Genomic DNA, 14,329 nt, shown 5'->3' on the forward strand with positions numbered 1-14,329 from the left:
AATCAACAGAAAACACCCCAAAAAAATCCCCCTAAACCTCCAGCTGGTTCCCCAACGTGATCCTGGGGGAGAGAGCCCAAAATCAACAGAAAACACCCCAAAAATCAACAAAGAACACCCCAGAAAATCCCCCTAAACCTCCAGCTGGTTCCCCAACGTGATCCTGGGGAGAGAACCCAAAATCAACACAAAACACCCCAAAAAAATCCCCCTAAACCTCCAGCTGGTTCCCCAACGTGATCCTTAAAGGGGAGAGAGCCCAAAATCAACAGAAAACACCCCAAAAAAATCCCTTTAAACCTCCAGCTGGTTCCCCAACGTGATCCTGGGGAGAGAACCCAAAATCAACAGAAAACACCCCAAAAATCCCCTCCGAACCCCAAAAAATCCCATTAAACCTCCAGCTGGTTCCCCAACGTGATCCTGGGGGAGAGAGCCCAAAATCAACAGAAAACACCCCAAAAACATCGCCTCTGAACCCCAAAAATCAACAGAAAACACCCCCAAAAAATCCCCTTTGAACTCCAAAAAATCTCTATTAAATCCCCCAAAACTCCCTATTAAACCCCAAAAAAATCATCTTTAAACCCCTAAAAATCCCCATTAAACCTCCAAAAAAAAAAAATCCCCCTTTGAACCCCCAAAAAATCACCTTTAAACCTAAAAAAAAAATCATCTTTAAACGCCCAAAAAATCTCCATTAAATCCCCAAAAAAATCCCCATTAAACCCCAAAAAAATCACTTTTAAACCCCCAAAAAAATCCCATTTCAACTCCAAAAAATCCCCTTTAAACGCAAAAAAAAAAGATTCCAAATAAGCCCCAAAAAAATCATCTTGAAACCACAAAAAAAATCCCCTTTAAACTCCAAAAAATCTCCTTTAAACTCCAAAAAAATCACCTTTAAACGCCAAAAAATCCCCTTTAAACCCCCCAAAAATCTCCATTAAATCCCAAAAAAATCATTTTTAAACCCCCAAAAATCCCCTTTAAACCCCAAAAATCCCCTTTAAACCCCCCAAAAAATCCCCTTTAAACCCCCAAAAATCCTCTTTAAACCCCCAAAAATCCCCTTTAAACCCCCAAAATCCCCTTTAAACCCCCAAAAATCCCCTTTAAACCCCCAAAAAATCCCCTTTAAACCCCCAAAAATCCCCTTTAAACCCCAAAAAATTCCCTTTGAACCCCAAAAAATCCCCTTTAACCCCCAAAAATCCCCTTTGAGCTCCGAAATGCCCTTTGAGCCCCCAAAGGGAAGGAAAGGGCCGGTCACCAGTTGGGCTGGACGTTGTGGGGGCGGCCGAAGAGCTCGATCTTGCGCGTGCCCGGCGACAGCCGCTCGATCATCCCGTAGATCTCGTCGGGCTTGTGGCTCGTCGAGCGCACCTGGGGAAAGGGGGGAAAGGATTTCCTGACGTTTCCCGGCGTTTTGTGAGGAGATTCCTTCCTTTCCCGAGGAGATTCCCTCGTTTCCCGCCATTTTCTGAGGTGATTCCTTCGTTTCCCGCCATTTTGTGAGGTAATTCCTTCATTTCCCGAGGAGATTCCCTCATTTCCCGCCATTTTGTGAGGTGATTCCTTCATTTCCTGAGGTGATTCCCCCATTTTCCCGCCATTTTCTGAGGTGATTCCTTCATTTCCCGCCATTTTCTGAGGTGATTCCTTCATTTCCTGAGGAGATTCCCTCATTTCCCGCCATTTTCTGAGGTAATTCCCTCATTTCCCGCCCTTTCCTGAGGCGATTCCCTCGTTTTTACCCCAGTTTCTCAGGTAATTCTCTCATTTCCCGCCATTTCCTGAGGAGATTCCCTCATTTCCCGACATTTTGTGAGGTAATTCTCTCATTTCCCACCATTTCCTGAGGAGATTCCCTCATTTCCCGACATTTTGTGAGGTAACTCCCTCATTTTTACCCCGTTTTCTGAGGTAATTCCTTCCTTTCCTGCCATTTTCTGAGGTAATTGCATCATTTAAACCCATTTTCTGAGGTGATTCCCTCATTTTCTGGCATTTCCTGAGGTAATTCCCTCGTTTTTAATGCAGTTTCTGAGGCAATTCTCTCATTTCCTGCCATTTTCTGAGGCAATTCCCTCATTTTTACTCCAATTTCTGAGGCAATTCCCTCACTTTTCCCTATTTTCTGAGGCAATTCCCTCCCTTTTCCCTATTTTCTGAGGCAATTCCCTGATTTTCCCCATTTTCTGAGGCAATTCCCTGATTTTCCCCATTTTCTGAGGCAATTCTCTCGCTTTTCCCTATTTCCTGAGGCAGTTCCCTGATTTTCCCTTATTTCCTGAGGCAGTTCCCTGATTTCCCCCCGTTTTTGGGTCCAAACCGCCGGGTTTGGGGTCGGGTCTCACCTCGGCCACGATCACGTCGCAGTCCAGGCCCCGGTTGAAGCCCTGGGGGTTCCCCTTCACCCCCACCTGCGACAGGGGCGACTTTTGGGGGGGATGAGACCCCAAAAAACACCCCGGGACCCCAAAAATCTCCCTTTATGGAGCCCCCACACCCCAAAACCCCACCCCAGCACCCCAAAACTCCCCTCTGGGGAGACCTGAGACCCCAAATCCCCCCTTTACGGAGCCCCCACACCCCAAAAACCCACCCCAAAATCCCCCTTTATGGAGTCCTGACCCCCCAAAACCCACCCCAGGACCCCCAAATCCCCCTTCATGGAGCCCCCACACCCCAAAAACCCACCCCAGGACCCCCAAATCCCCCTTTATGGAGCCCCCACACCCCAAAATTGCCCTTTATGGAATCTTGATCCCCCAGAAACCCACCCCAGGACCCCCAAATCCCCCTCTGTGAATCCTCCACACCCCAAAAATCCCCTTTATGGAGTCTTGACCCCCCAAAACCCACCCCAGCACCCTCAAAACCCCTCTCTATGGGGTCCTGACCCCCCAAAACCCACCCCAGGACCCCCAAATCCTCCTCTATGGATCCTCCACACCCAAAAAACCCACCCCAGGACCCCCAAATACCCTCTATGGATCCTCCACACCCCAAAACCCACCCCAGGACCCCCAAATCCCCCTCTATGGATCCTCCACACCCCAAAAACCCACCCCAGGACCCCCAAATCCCCCTTCATGGAGCCCCCACACCCCAAAAACCCACCCCAGGACCCCCAAATCCCCCTTTATGGAGTCCCCACCCCCCAAAACCCCACCCCAGGACCCCCAAAACCCCCTTTACGGCCCCCCTACCCCCCCAAATCCCCCTTTATGGAGTCCTGGCCCCCCCAGGGGGGGTTTTTTTGGGCCCCCCCGTATTTCAGGGTACCAGGGGGGTGCCGGGTGGGGGTTTTTGGGGCCCCCCTGTATTTCGGGGTACCAGGGGGGTGCCGGGTGGGGGTTTTTGGGCCCCCCCCCGGTTTTTGGGGTACCAGGGGGGTGCCGGGTGGGGGTTTTTGGGGCCCCCCCGGTTTTTGGGGTACCAGGGGGCGGTGCCGGGTGGGGGTTTTTTTTTTGGGGCCCCCCGGTTTTTTTTTTTTGGGTTTACAGGGGGGTGCCGGGTGGGGGTTTTTGGTGGCCCCCTTATTTCGGGGGTGGGGACCAGGGGGGTTGCCGGGTGGGGGTTTTTGGGCCCCCCCCGGTTTTTGGGGTACCAGGGGGGTGCCGGGTGGGGGTTTTTGGGGCCGCCCCCAGTTTTTGGGGTACCAGGGGGGTGCCGGGTGGGGGTTTTTGGGCCCCCCCGTATTTCGGGGTACCAGGGGGGTGCCGGGTGGGGGTTTTTGGGGCCCCCCCGGTTTTTGGGGTACCAGGCAGTGCTCCTTGCCGTGGTTGAGCCAGTGGCCCGTGCGGCCCGTGCGGATGATCCGCTGCAGCTGGTTCGTCTTCACCCAGATGATCTCGTCCACGCGCTCGTACCTGCGGGGTCGGGGGGGGTCGGGGAGATTTCGGGGGGTCCTGGGGGAAACTGGGGGGTCCCAGGGGGGATTCGGGGGGTCAGGACTCCATAGAGGGCGATTTTGGGGTGCGGGGGCTCCGTAAAAGGGAGTTTTGGGGGTCCTGGGGTGGGTTTTTGGAGAGTCAGGACCCCACAGAGAGAGATTTTGGGGGTCCTGGGGTGAATTTTTGGGGTGTGGGGGCTCCATAGAGGGGGATTTGGGGGTCCTGGGGTGGGTCTTTGGGGGATCAGGACCCCATAGAGGGGAGTTTTGGGGTCCTGGGGTAGGTTTTTGGGGTGTGGGGGGCTCATTATTAAAGGGCGTGTTTTGCGGGTCCTGGGGTGGGTTTTTTGGGGTTTTTGCAGGTGGATCCGAGGTGGGTTTGGGGGGAGTTCAGGGACTCCATAAACGGACGATTTTAGGGTGCTTTTGCTTGTTTTTGGGGACTCCATTAAAGCGGGAATTTGGGGTCCTGGGGTGGGTTTTGGCGGTCTGTTGCTCTTTCTTTTGGGTTTTTTGGGGTGTGGGGGCTCCATAAAGGGGGATTTGGGATCCTGGGGTGGGTTTTTGGGGTGTGGGGGCTCCATAAAGGGGGATTTGGGGGTCCTGGGGTGGGTTTTTGGAGAGTCAGGACCCCATAGAGAGAGGTTTTGGGGGTCCTGGGGTGGGTTTTTGGGGTGTGGGGGGGAATTGGAGAGGGGAGACCCCCCCCCAAAACTCACTCACCCCCAGAGGTTGAGGCACTCGCGGCCCAGCTCCATGGCCCTGCAAGAGAGGGAGAAACGGGGGCTTAGGGGGGGTGTCTGAGGGGTTTTGGGGATCCCTGAGGGGGTTTTGGGACCCCTGAGGGGGTTTTGGGACCCCTGAGAGGTTTTGGGGATCCCTGAGGGGGTTTTGGGATCCCTGAGGGGTTTCTGGGACCCCTGAGAGGTTTCTGATATCCCCAAGGGGTTTTGGGACCCCTGAGGGGTTTTTGGGATCCCTGAAGGGTTTTTGGGACCCCTGAGGAGTTTTTAGTCACCCTAAAAGGCTTTTGGGATCCCTGAGGGGTTTCGGGGACCCTCGAGAGGATATTTGAGATTCCTGAGAGGTTTTTGGGATCCCTGAAGGGTTTTTGGGATCCCCGAGGGGTTTTTGGGGCCTGACCTGCCGGTGACCCAGAGGAAGAGGAAGCCCTCGTCCTGCAGGACGGGGATGTTGAGGCGCCGCATCTCGTCGTCCGTCAGGGTCCCGTAGGGCAGCTCCATGTGGATGTCCCAGGGCGGGTCCGCCATGACCACGGCGAACTTGCCCAGGATGGACACGTCCAGGTAGCGGATGTCGCAGCAGATCCACTGCGGGAAAACCAGGGGGAAAAGGAGGGGAAAGTGAGGGAAAAATGGGGGGAAAATGAGAAGGGGGGGGTGTGGGAGAGCAGGGATCGGGCGTGAAATGGAGGGAGCGGATCCGGAGGTGGAGAAGGGTGAGGGGATCGCCTCAGGAAATGGCGGGAAAGAGGGGATCGCCTCAGGAAATGGCGGGAAAGGGGGGATCACCTCAGGAAATGGCGGGAAAGAGGGGATCGCCTCAGGAAATGGTGGGAAATGAGGGGATCGCCTCAGAAAATGGTGGAATATGAGAGGATCCCCTCAGAAAATGGTGGGAAACAAGGGGATCCCCTCAGAAAATGGCGGGAAACGAGGAGATTGCCTCAGAAAATGGCGGGAAATGAGGGGATCGCCTCAGGAAATGGCGGGAAATAACAAAATCGCCTCAGAAAATGGCGGGAAATGAGGGGATCGCCTCAGAAAAATGGGGAATGCAAGGGCATCGCCTCAGAAAATGGCGAGAAATTAATGAAATTGCCTCAGAAAACGGCGGGAAATGAGGGGATCGCCTCGGGAAATGGTGAAATATGAGGGGATCCCCTCAGAAAATGGCGGGAAATGAGGGAATCGCCTCAGGAAATGAGGGGATCACCTCAGAAAATGGTAGAATATGAGGGGATTGTCTCAGAAAATGGGGGAATACGAAGGGATCGATTCATAAGATGGTGGGATATGAGAGCGTTGACTCAGGAAACGGTGAGAAATAAAGCAATTACTTCATTAAATGTCTGGAAATGGGGGAACTGCCTAAAAAAACGGTGGAATACGAGGGGATTGAGTCAGAAAACGGCGGGAAACGGGAAAATCACCTCACAGGAGGCAGGAAACCAGGGAATCGCCTCAAAAACGGCGGGAAGGGAGAGAACCACCACCTCGAAACCGCGGGGAAGGCGAGGGAATCACCCAAAAGCCCCCCGTTTTTTGGGAGGGGGTACCTGCGGGGGGAAGAGGCGGTCGGCGCCGGCGTCGGCGGGGGGCCCGCGGGGCAGGTCGGGCGGGGGGCTGCGGTCGCGGGGCCGGGCGCGGGCCGGGCTGAGCGGCGGCGAGGAGGCGGCGCAGGCGTCGATCTCGTAGTGGACGTACTTGCAGGTGTCCATGTGGAAGCAGGTGTTGAGGAAGGAGCAGTCGCCCAGGGACTCGTCCGTGTGCTTGTTGATGATCCGCCTGCGGGGGGGTGTTGGGGGAGGATGGAGGAAGAACGTGGAGAGAGGAAGAGGAGTCACGGAGGAAGGAGAACGTGAGAAGATGGAGGACAAAGACGCGGAGTGATGAAGACCGCGGGGTCGTGGATGGGGAAGGAAGAACGTGAGGAGATGGAGGACAAAGACGTGGAGTGATGGATGGATGGAGGACACGAGAACGTGGAGGAAGACCAGGAACTCATGGAGGAAGAGCACGGGATCGTGGATGGAGGAGAAGAACGTGAGGAGAAGGAGAAGGAAGACATGGAGTGATGAAGACCCCGAGGTCATGGATGGAAGAGGAGAACACGAGGAGACGGAGGAGGAAGACATGGAGTGATGAAGACCCCGAGGTCATGGATGGAAGAGGAGAACATGAGGAGACGGAGGAGGAAGACATGGAGTGATGAAGACCCCGAGGTCATGGATGGAAGAGGAGAACACGAGGAGACGGAGGAGGAAGACATGGAGTGACGAAGACCCCGAGGTCATGGATGGAAGAGGAGAACATGGAACCAAGGACGAAGACCCCGGGTTAGAGACGGAAAACAAAAAGCAGAGAAGAGCGAGGAGGATGGAAAAGACCCCCCAAAACCACGGAGAACGTCCCCAAAATCCCGGCCACCAGGGACTGACCGGAAGTGGAGCTTCCGGCAGGGCCGCTCGGCGCCCGAGGCCTTGACGCACTCCTCCTTGGTGCCGTGGTCGCAGAACTCCTGCACCTGCGCCCGCCCCCGCGAGCGGAACTTCTCCACGATCGACTGCTCCTTGGCCGTCGTCGTGTTGAGCAGCTCCAGGATCTCCTGGCTCACCTGGGGGGGCACCCAAAAACCACCTTGGGGCGACCAAAATGCTCCTTGGGGCAACCAAAACTATCTTGGGGCAACCAAAACTATCTTGGGGTGCTCAAAACTATCTTGGGGCAACCAAAACTATCTTGGGGCAACCAAAAAGCATCTTGGGGCAACCAATACTATCTTGGGGCAACCAAAACTGTCTCAGGATTCCCAAAACTATCTTAGGGCGACCAAAAACCACCTTGGGGGTCCCCCCAACCTCCCCCTCCGCCATCTTGGCGCCCCAAAAACCTCGAGGAACCTCCGCGTTCTTCACCATCTCACGGTCCCGCCCACCTCTCTGTCGCCCCGCCCACCGCCCCTAGGCCCCGCCCCCTCCCTTTGGCCCCGCCCACCTTCTTGCTCTGCTGCTCCTTGGTGCTCTGCTGGCTCAGCAGGCTCTCGATCTCCAGGTCCACGTCGGACGACGCCGCCGTCGCCCGGCGCCACCTCTTCACCTCCTTCCCCTCGCCCCCCATCGCCCCGCCCCCTTCCCCGCCGGCCCCGCCCCCCTCCCCGTCCTCCTCGGGGCGGGCGTGGCGCTTGTGGCCGGAGGAGGAGGAGGAGGCCCCGCCCACCAGGCCGGTCATGGCGGCCAGCTTGGCGTGGTCGGCGAAGGTGACGAGGGTGGGGCCGTCGGGGAGGAGCCCCCGGCGCACCTCGATCAGCTCCTGCGCCGCGAACTTCTGCAGGAGGCTCTCCACCCACGCCGCGGGCGGGGCCGGGGCGGAGCCCTGCCAGGGGAGGGGACAGGGGGTCACCTGGGGGCACCTCAGCACACCTGGGGGGGCCTGGGAGTCACCTGGGGGCACCTCAGCACACCTGGGGGGGGAATGTGGGGGGCGTGCCCAGGTGTGCCCAGGTACGGGCGTGTCCCAGGTGTGCCCAGGTGAGGGTGCATTTGTGTCCCAGGCCCCTCAGGTGTGTCTTAGGTGTGCCCAGGTGTGCCCAGGTGTATCCCAGGTGTATCCCAGGTGTGCCCAGGTGTATCCCAGGTGTGCCCAGGTGTGCTCAGGTGTGCCCAGGTGCATCCCAGGTGTGCTCAGGTGTGCCCAGGTGTGCCCAGGTGTGCCAGGGTGTGACCCGGTGATCTATGGTCTCCCAGGTGTATCTCAGGTGTATCCCAGGTGTACCCAGGTGTGCCCAGGTGTACCCAGGTGTGCCCAGGTGTATCCCAGGTGTGCCCAGGTGTACCCAGGTGTGCCCAGGTGTATCCCAGGTGTGCCCAGGTGTATCCCAGGTGTGCCCAAGTGTATCTCAGGTATACCCAGGTGTATCTCAGGTGTACCCAGGCGTACCCAGGTGTGCCCAGGTGTGCCCAGGCATATCCCAGGTATATCCCAGGCGTACCCAGGCGTACCCAGGTGTGCCCAGGTGTGCCCAGGCATATCCCAGGTATATCCCAGGTATATCCCAGGTGTGCCTCACCTGCTGGAGGGCGGCGCAGAGGGCGGCGGCGTCGCGGGGGAGGGGCAGCGCCAGGTCCGACAGCAGCAGCAGGAGGCGCCGCTCCAGCGCCGGGTCGGGCCCCGCCCCCTCTCCGCCGGCCCCGCCCCCACCTCCGGACACGCCCTCGGAGGCCACGCCCCCTCCTCCACAATGAGGAGAGGCGCGGCCTCCCGCGGCCACGCCCCCCAAGGCAGCAGAGGGGGAGGGGCCTCCTGGGGTGGAGCAGAGGGCGGGGCTTCCGGCGGAGGGGGCGGGGCTGGAGGTGCGGGGCGGGGCCGACAGGGAGAGGTCATGGGCGGGAGCTGCGGGGTTAATTAGCACTAATTAGCACTTTGGAGCCCTAATTAAGCTGCCCCCACCACATGATAATTAAGCTCTGAGCGCTAATTAATGCCTGGCCTCCCCCCCTTAAACCCTCCTCTGACCCCTTAATTACCCCCCCTTGACTCCCTAATTAACCCTAACCCTTAATTAACCCTTGACCTCGATAATTAACCTCTGACCTCCCCCCTTAAACCGTCCTCTGACCCCTTAATTAACCCCCCTTGACTCCCTAATTAACCCTAACCCTTAATTAACCCCTGACCTAATTAACCCCTGACTGCCACCATTAAACCCTCCTTTGACCCCCCTAATTAGCCTCCAGCCCTTAATGAACCCCTGACCCTCCTAATTAACCCACCCTTGCCGCCCTAATTAACCCCTCCTCCGACCCCCCAATTAACCCCTGACCCCCCAATTAACCCCTGACCCCTAATTAACCCCTGACCCCCAATTAATCCCCCCTTCACCCCCTAGTTAACTCCCAGCCCTTAATTAACCCTTGCCCTCCCCAATTAACCCCAGACACCCCTCCTCGACCCCCATCAACCCCTCCTTGTCTCCCTAATTAACCCCCGGCCCCTAATTAACCCCTACCCCCAATTAACCACCCCCTGACCCCTCATTAACCCCTGACCGCTAATTAACCCACTGACCAGCCCATTAACCCCGACCCCTAATTAACCCCCCGACCCCTCATTAACCCCTCACCCCCCACTCCCCCCACCCCCCTTAATTAGCGCCCGCCCCTCATTAGCGCCTCCTTTACCCGCCCCGCCCAGCGGGTCCTGCTTCCGGCGGCGCTGGAGCCGCTCGCGGAGCGAGTCGAGCTGCTTCTTGTGCGCCTGGATCGAGCTCCACGTGTCCGACATCGTCCCGAAATGTCGCGACAGGGCCCCGACAGCGACGGAGCGATCGGGAACCGGCACCCGAGAGCCGAGCCCGGGCCGCGCCGCCACAGCCGCCGGAACCGGAACCGGAAACTGCTTCCGGTGGGGGAGAGGCCGCCGGCGCCATCTTGGATGAGGGCACTGTTGCGATCCCTATGGCAACCGCCGCCATCTTGAGTGAGGGCAGCGCTTCTCCCCCCCCCCCCGCCGGTTTCCACGGCAACCGCCGCCATTTTGGCCGCGGGCAGATCCCGCCTCGCCGTTGCCGCGGCAACCGCCGCCGCCGATTTTTTGGGGAGCCGGCGCTTCTCCCCAACACCCCCCCCCGGGTTTCCATGGCAACCGCCGTCGTTTTGAGTAGGGGAAACCGCCGCCAGTTTTTGGGGAGCTGTCAATCCCCCCCTCCCCAGTTTCCATGGCAACCGCCGCCGATTTCGGCGGGCCGGCACTGCCCCCTCCTCCCCCCGCACGGTTTCCACGGCAACCGCCGCCATTTTGAACCCGAGCAGTTCCCGCGCCTCGCGGTTGCCACGGCAACCGGCCGCCATTTTGCGCGCTGGTCACGCTCACACGGTTTCCATGGCAACCGCCGCCATTTTGTGAACCCGGTAATTTTTTTTTCGAGGGGAAAAACGTCAATTTTGGGGGATTTCCCTCATTTTTTAGGGTTCCCTTTTTAGGGGGGGCTCCCCCCAATCCCTCGCTGCCCCTGAAATCACAGGCATGAGCCGGGAGGGGTCAGAAAGGGCTTTAATTGGTCTCTACACGTCGGGGGGGGGGCTGAGGGGGGGATTTTGGGGTTTCCCCCTAAAAATCTACTTCTTCTCCTCCTCCTCTCCCACGATTTCGGGGGTCGGGGTCCGCTCTGAGGGCACCTGAGGGGACAAAAAGGGGTGTGGGGGGGTCAGTGCCTTGGCAGGGGGTCCCCAAAACCCCCCCCCAAAATTCTCCCCCCCCACCTCAACCCCCCCCAAATTTAGGGTCTCCCCATCCCAAGACTCCCCAAAAAACCCCCCCCCGTTTTTCGGGGTCCCTCCATCTCAAACCACCCCAATTTTGGGGTCTTCTCACCCCAAACCCCTCAGTTTTGGGGCTTACTCACCACAAGACCCCCCCCAAAACCCCCCAATTTTGGGGTCCCTCCCCCTAAACCTCCCAATTTTGGGGTTCCTCCACCCCAAGACCCCCCAAGCCCCCCAAATTTCGGGGTTCCCCCTCACCTCCCCTCCTGCCTCCCGGTTTTCGGGCTCTCCTGGTGCCTTGGGGGGGTCCAACGCCCCCATTTCTTCTTCCTCCTCCTCTTCCTCCTCTTCCCCCAATTTCAGGGGTGGATTTTGGGGGGCCCGACCCCGCCCACACACCCGGCACCGGCGGGGCCCCCCCGAAACCGGGGAATTCTCACCCAAAACCGAGGAATTCCCACCCAAAATCGGGGAATTTGCTCCCAAAATTGGAGAATTTCTGCCCAAAATCGAGGAATTCCCGCCGGAAATCGAGGAGTTTCCACCCAAACCCGAGGAATTCGCACCCAAAATTGGGGAATTTCTGCCCGAAACGAGGGAATTTCTGCCGGAAATGAGGGAATTCGCGCCCAAAGCTGAGGAATTCCCGCCCGAATTCGGGGAATTCCCATCCAAAACTGGGGAATTCCTGCCCGAAACCGAGGAATTCCCGCCCAAAACTGGGGAGTTCCCATCCAAAATCGGGGAGTTCCCGCCCAAAATTTGGGAATTTCCACCCAAGGCCGTGGAATTTCCGGTCCCGGAGGCCCCGGTGCCTCCGCCCCTCCCCCTCCCGTGGCAGGTGGTGGGGGAGGGGCAGCAGGGCCGGAATTCCAACTTCTCCACCAGCTCCTGCAGCTTGGAGGTCTCGGAGCCGCCGCCATCCCGGGATTTGGGGTCGGGGTCCCGGCATTTGGGGCCGTTCTGGGGCCACGGCCGGCGGGGGGGCGGGGCTGGGGGAGGGGCGTTCCCGTCGCCCGGGGGGAGGGGCCTGCTGGGGAAGGGGATGGGACCTGCCAGCGGGGTGGGCGGGGCCATTTGTGAGCTGGGTGTGGCCATTGGCGGGGTGGGCGTGGCCATCGACGGGGTGGGCGTGGTCACGGAGATGGTGGGAATTGGCGTGGTGGGCGTGGCCACGGGCAGGGTGGGCGTGGCCACCAGCTGGGGGACGACGTTGACCTGCGGGGTGGGAACACGGAGACGTTTTGACCCGGCGACCCCCAACTTGACCTCTTGACCCCCAACTTGACCCATTGACCCCCAACCTTGACTTATTGACCCTCAATGACTCGTTGACCCAACCCTGACCCCTTCTCCCCCAGCCTTGACCCATTGACCCTCCCAATGACCTGTTGACCCAACCTTGACCCGTTGACCCCCAACTTGCCCCATTGACCCCCCAATGACCTGTTGACCCAACCTTGACCCATTGACCCCCAACTTGCCCCATTGACCCCCCAATGACCTGTTGACCCAACCTTGACCCATTGACCCCCATCCTCAACCCATTGACCCCCCCAATGACCCATTGACCCAATCTTGACCTGTTGACCCCCAACTTGACCCGTTGACCCCCCAACCTCAACCCATTGACCCCCCCCAATGACCCGTTGACCCAACTTTGACCCATTGACCCAACTTTGACCCATTGACCCAACCTTGACCCGCCGCCCCCCCAATGACCCGTCACCCCCCTTCTTGACCCCGCCCACCTCCGCCGCAGCGCCCTCCACCTCGGCGTCACCGGCGCGTCGCTCGGCCGGGCCCTTCTGGCGGTGGCGCCTCAGGTGCACCTTGAGGTTGCCGCGGGTGGTGAAGCGGCCGCCGCAGAGGTCGCAGCGGAAGGGCCGCTCCCCGGTGTGCGAGCGCAGGTGGATCTGCCGCGCGCTGGCGCTGCCGAACGGCTTCCCGCAGAACCCGCAGCCGTGCCGGCCCGCCAGGGCCGGGGAACCCAACGGGGGGCCCAACGGCGGCGTTGAACCCAACCCTGAGCCCAACGGTGGCGTTGAACCCAACGATGGCGCCGAACCCAACGACGGTGGCGTCGAACCCAACGATGACGTCGCCTGGCCCAACGCTGAGGTTGAACCCAACTTCGGGCCCAATGATGACGTTGAACCCAACTTTGGACCCAACGTTGATGCTGAACTCAAAGTTGGGCCCAACGCTGAGGCTGAACCCAACTTTGGGCCCAACGATGACGTTGAACCCAACTTTGGGCCCAACGTTGATGCTGAACCCAACTTCGGACCCAACGAAGACGTCGAACCCAACTTTGGGCCCAACGAAGATGCTGAACCCAAAGTTGGGCCCAGTGAAGATGCCGAGCCCAATGTTGGGCCCAACGAAGACGCCGAGCCCAACGTTGACCCCAACGAAGACGCCGAGCCCAACGTTGACCCCAACGAAGACGCCGAGCCCAACGTTGGGCCCAACGTTGACGCCGAACCCAACTTTGGACCCAACGAAGGCGCCGAGCCCAATGTCGACCCCAAGGAAGCCGCCGAGCCCAACGTCGACCCCAAGGAAGCCGCCGAGCCCAACGCCGAGCCCAGCACGGCCACGGGGTCCAGGGTGGACGCCAAGGCCACGGCGATGCCGGCGCGCGGCGCTTTGGGGAAGGGCGGGAAGAGCAGGAGGTGGGGGCGGGGCGGGGGCTTCTGGGGGGCCCTGGGGGGGTGGTCGAGGGCCCCCAGGAGCAGGAGCTGGCGGCAGATGTCCTGGGTGAGCTGCATCTGGAGCAGCTGCCGCTGCCGCAGCTGCCGAAGCTCCTCCAGGATGAGCCGCAGCTCGGGCGGGGCCGGCGGGGCCGGGGCGGGGCCGGGCGGGGGAGGGGAGGAGGGGGTCACGGGGGAGGGCGGGGAGGGGGCGGCGGGGGCTGGGGAGGGGGAGAGAGAGAGAGAGAGAGAGAAACGTGAGGGTCGTGAGACCCCAAATTGGAGTCATTCGCCCCAAAATTGGGGTTATTACCCCAAAATTGTCATTATTCACCCCGAAATTGTCATTATTCACCCCCAAATCAGGGTCACTGCCCCAAAATCGTCACTGTTCCCCCGAAAATCAGGATAATTGCCCCAAAATCATTATTCGCCCCCAGAATTATCGTTTTTCATCCCAAAACTGTCATTATTCGCCCCAATATTGGGATAATTACCCCAAAATTATTGTTGTTCACCCCAAAATCAGAAATAGTCACCCCAAAATCGGGGTTATTGCCCTAAAGTTGTCATTATTCACCCCAAAATTGTCATTATTCGCCCCAAAATCGGGATAATTACCCCCAAATGATCATAATTCACCCCAAAATCATTGTTATTCGCCCCAAAATCATTGTTATTCACCCCAAAATTACTTTTATTCACCCCAAAATTGCCATTATTCGCCCC

General features: G+C 58.8%; 2 protein-coding genes across 2 annotated transcripts; both read right to left on the bottom strand.

The window, feature by feature from the left end:
• Positions 1 to 377: 377 nt before the first annotated feature.
• Positions 378 to 10,009, bottom strand: METTL3 (methyltransferase like 3). The gene is made up of 11 exons (XM_039382420.1): positions 9,822 to 10,009; positions 8,711 to 9,033; positions 7,639 to 8,016; positions 7,083 to 7,258; positions 6,201 to 6,429; positions 5,045 to 5,232; positions 4,625 to 4,663; positions 3,770 to 3,878; positions 2,361 to 2,426; positions 1,274 to 1,386; positions 378 to 423 (listed from the first exon to the last, which is right to left on the bottom strand). Exons 1-11 carry the CDS (start codon positions 9,922 to 9,924, stop codon positions 393 to 395), a joined length of 1,755 nt encoding a protein of 584 aa, XP_039238354.1. The 5' UTR covers positions 9,925 to 10,009; the 3' UTR covers positions 378 to 392.
• A 662-nt stretch (positions 10,010 to 10,671) lies between these two features.
• Positions 10,672 to 13,772, bottom strand: LOC113996986 (sal-like protein 3). Its single transcript, XM_027738455.2, has 3 exons — positions 12,656 to 13,772; positions 11,163 to 12,122; positions 10,672 to 10,817 (listed from the first exon to the last, which is right to left on the bottom strand). Exons 1-3 carry the CDS (start codon positions 13,676 to 13,678, stop codon positions 10,758 to 10,760), a joined length of 2,043 nt encoding a protein of 680 aa, XP_027594256.2. The 5' UTR covers positions 13,679 to 13,772; the 3' UTR covers positions 10,672 to 10,757.
• Between the last annotated feature and the right edge of the window lie 557 nt (positions 13,773 to 14,329).

The sequence above is a fragment of the Pipra filicauda genome, unplaced genomic scaffold, assembly GCF_003945595.2.
Source record: "Pipra filicauda isolate LSUMZ 115617 unplaced genomic scaffold, ASM394559v2 scaffold269_size1075953_pilon, whole genome shotgun sequence".
In the NCBI taxonomy this organism is placed as follows: Eukaryota; Metazoa; Chordata; class Aves; order Passeriformes; family Pipridae; genus Pipra; species Pipra filicauda.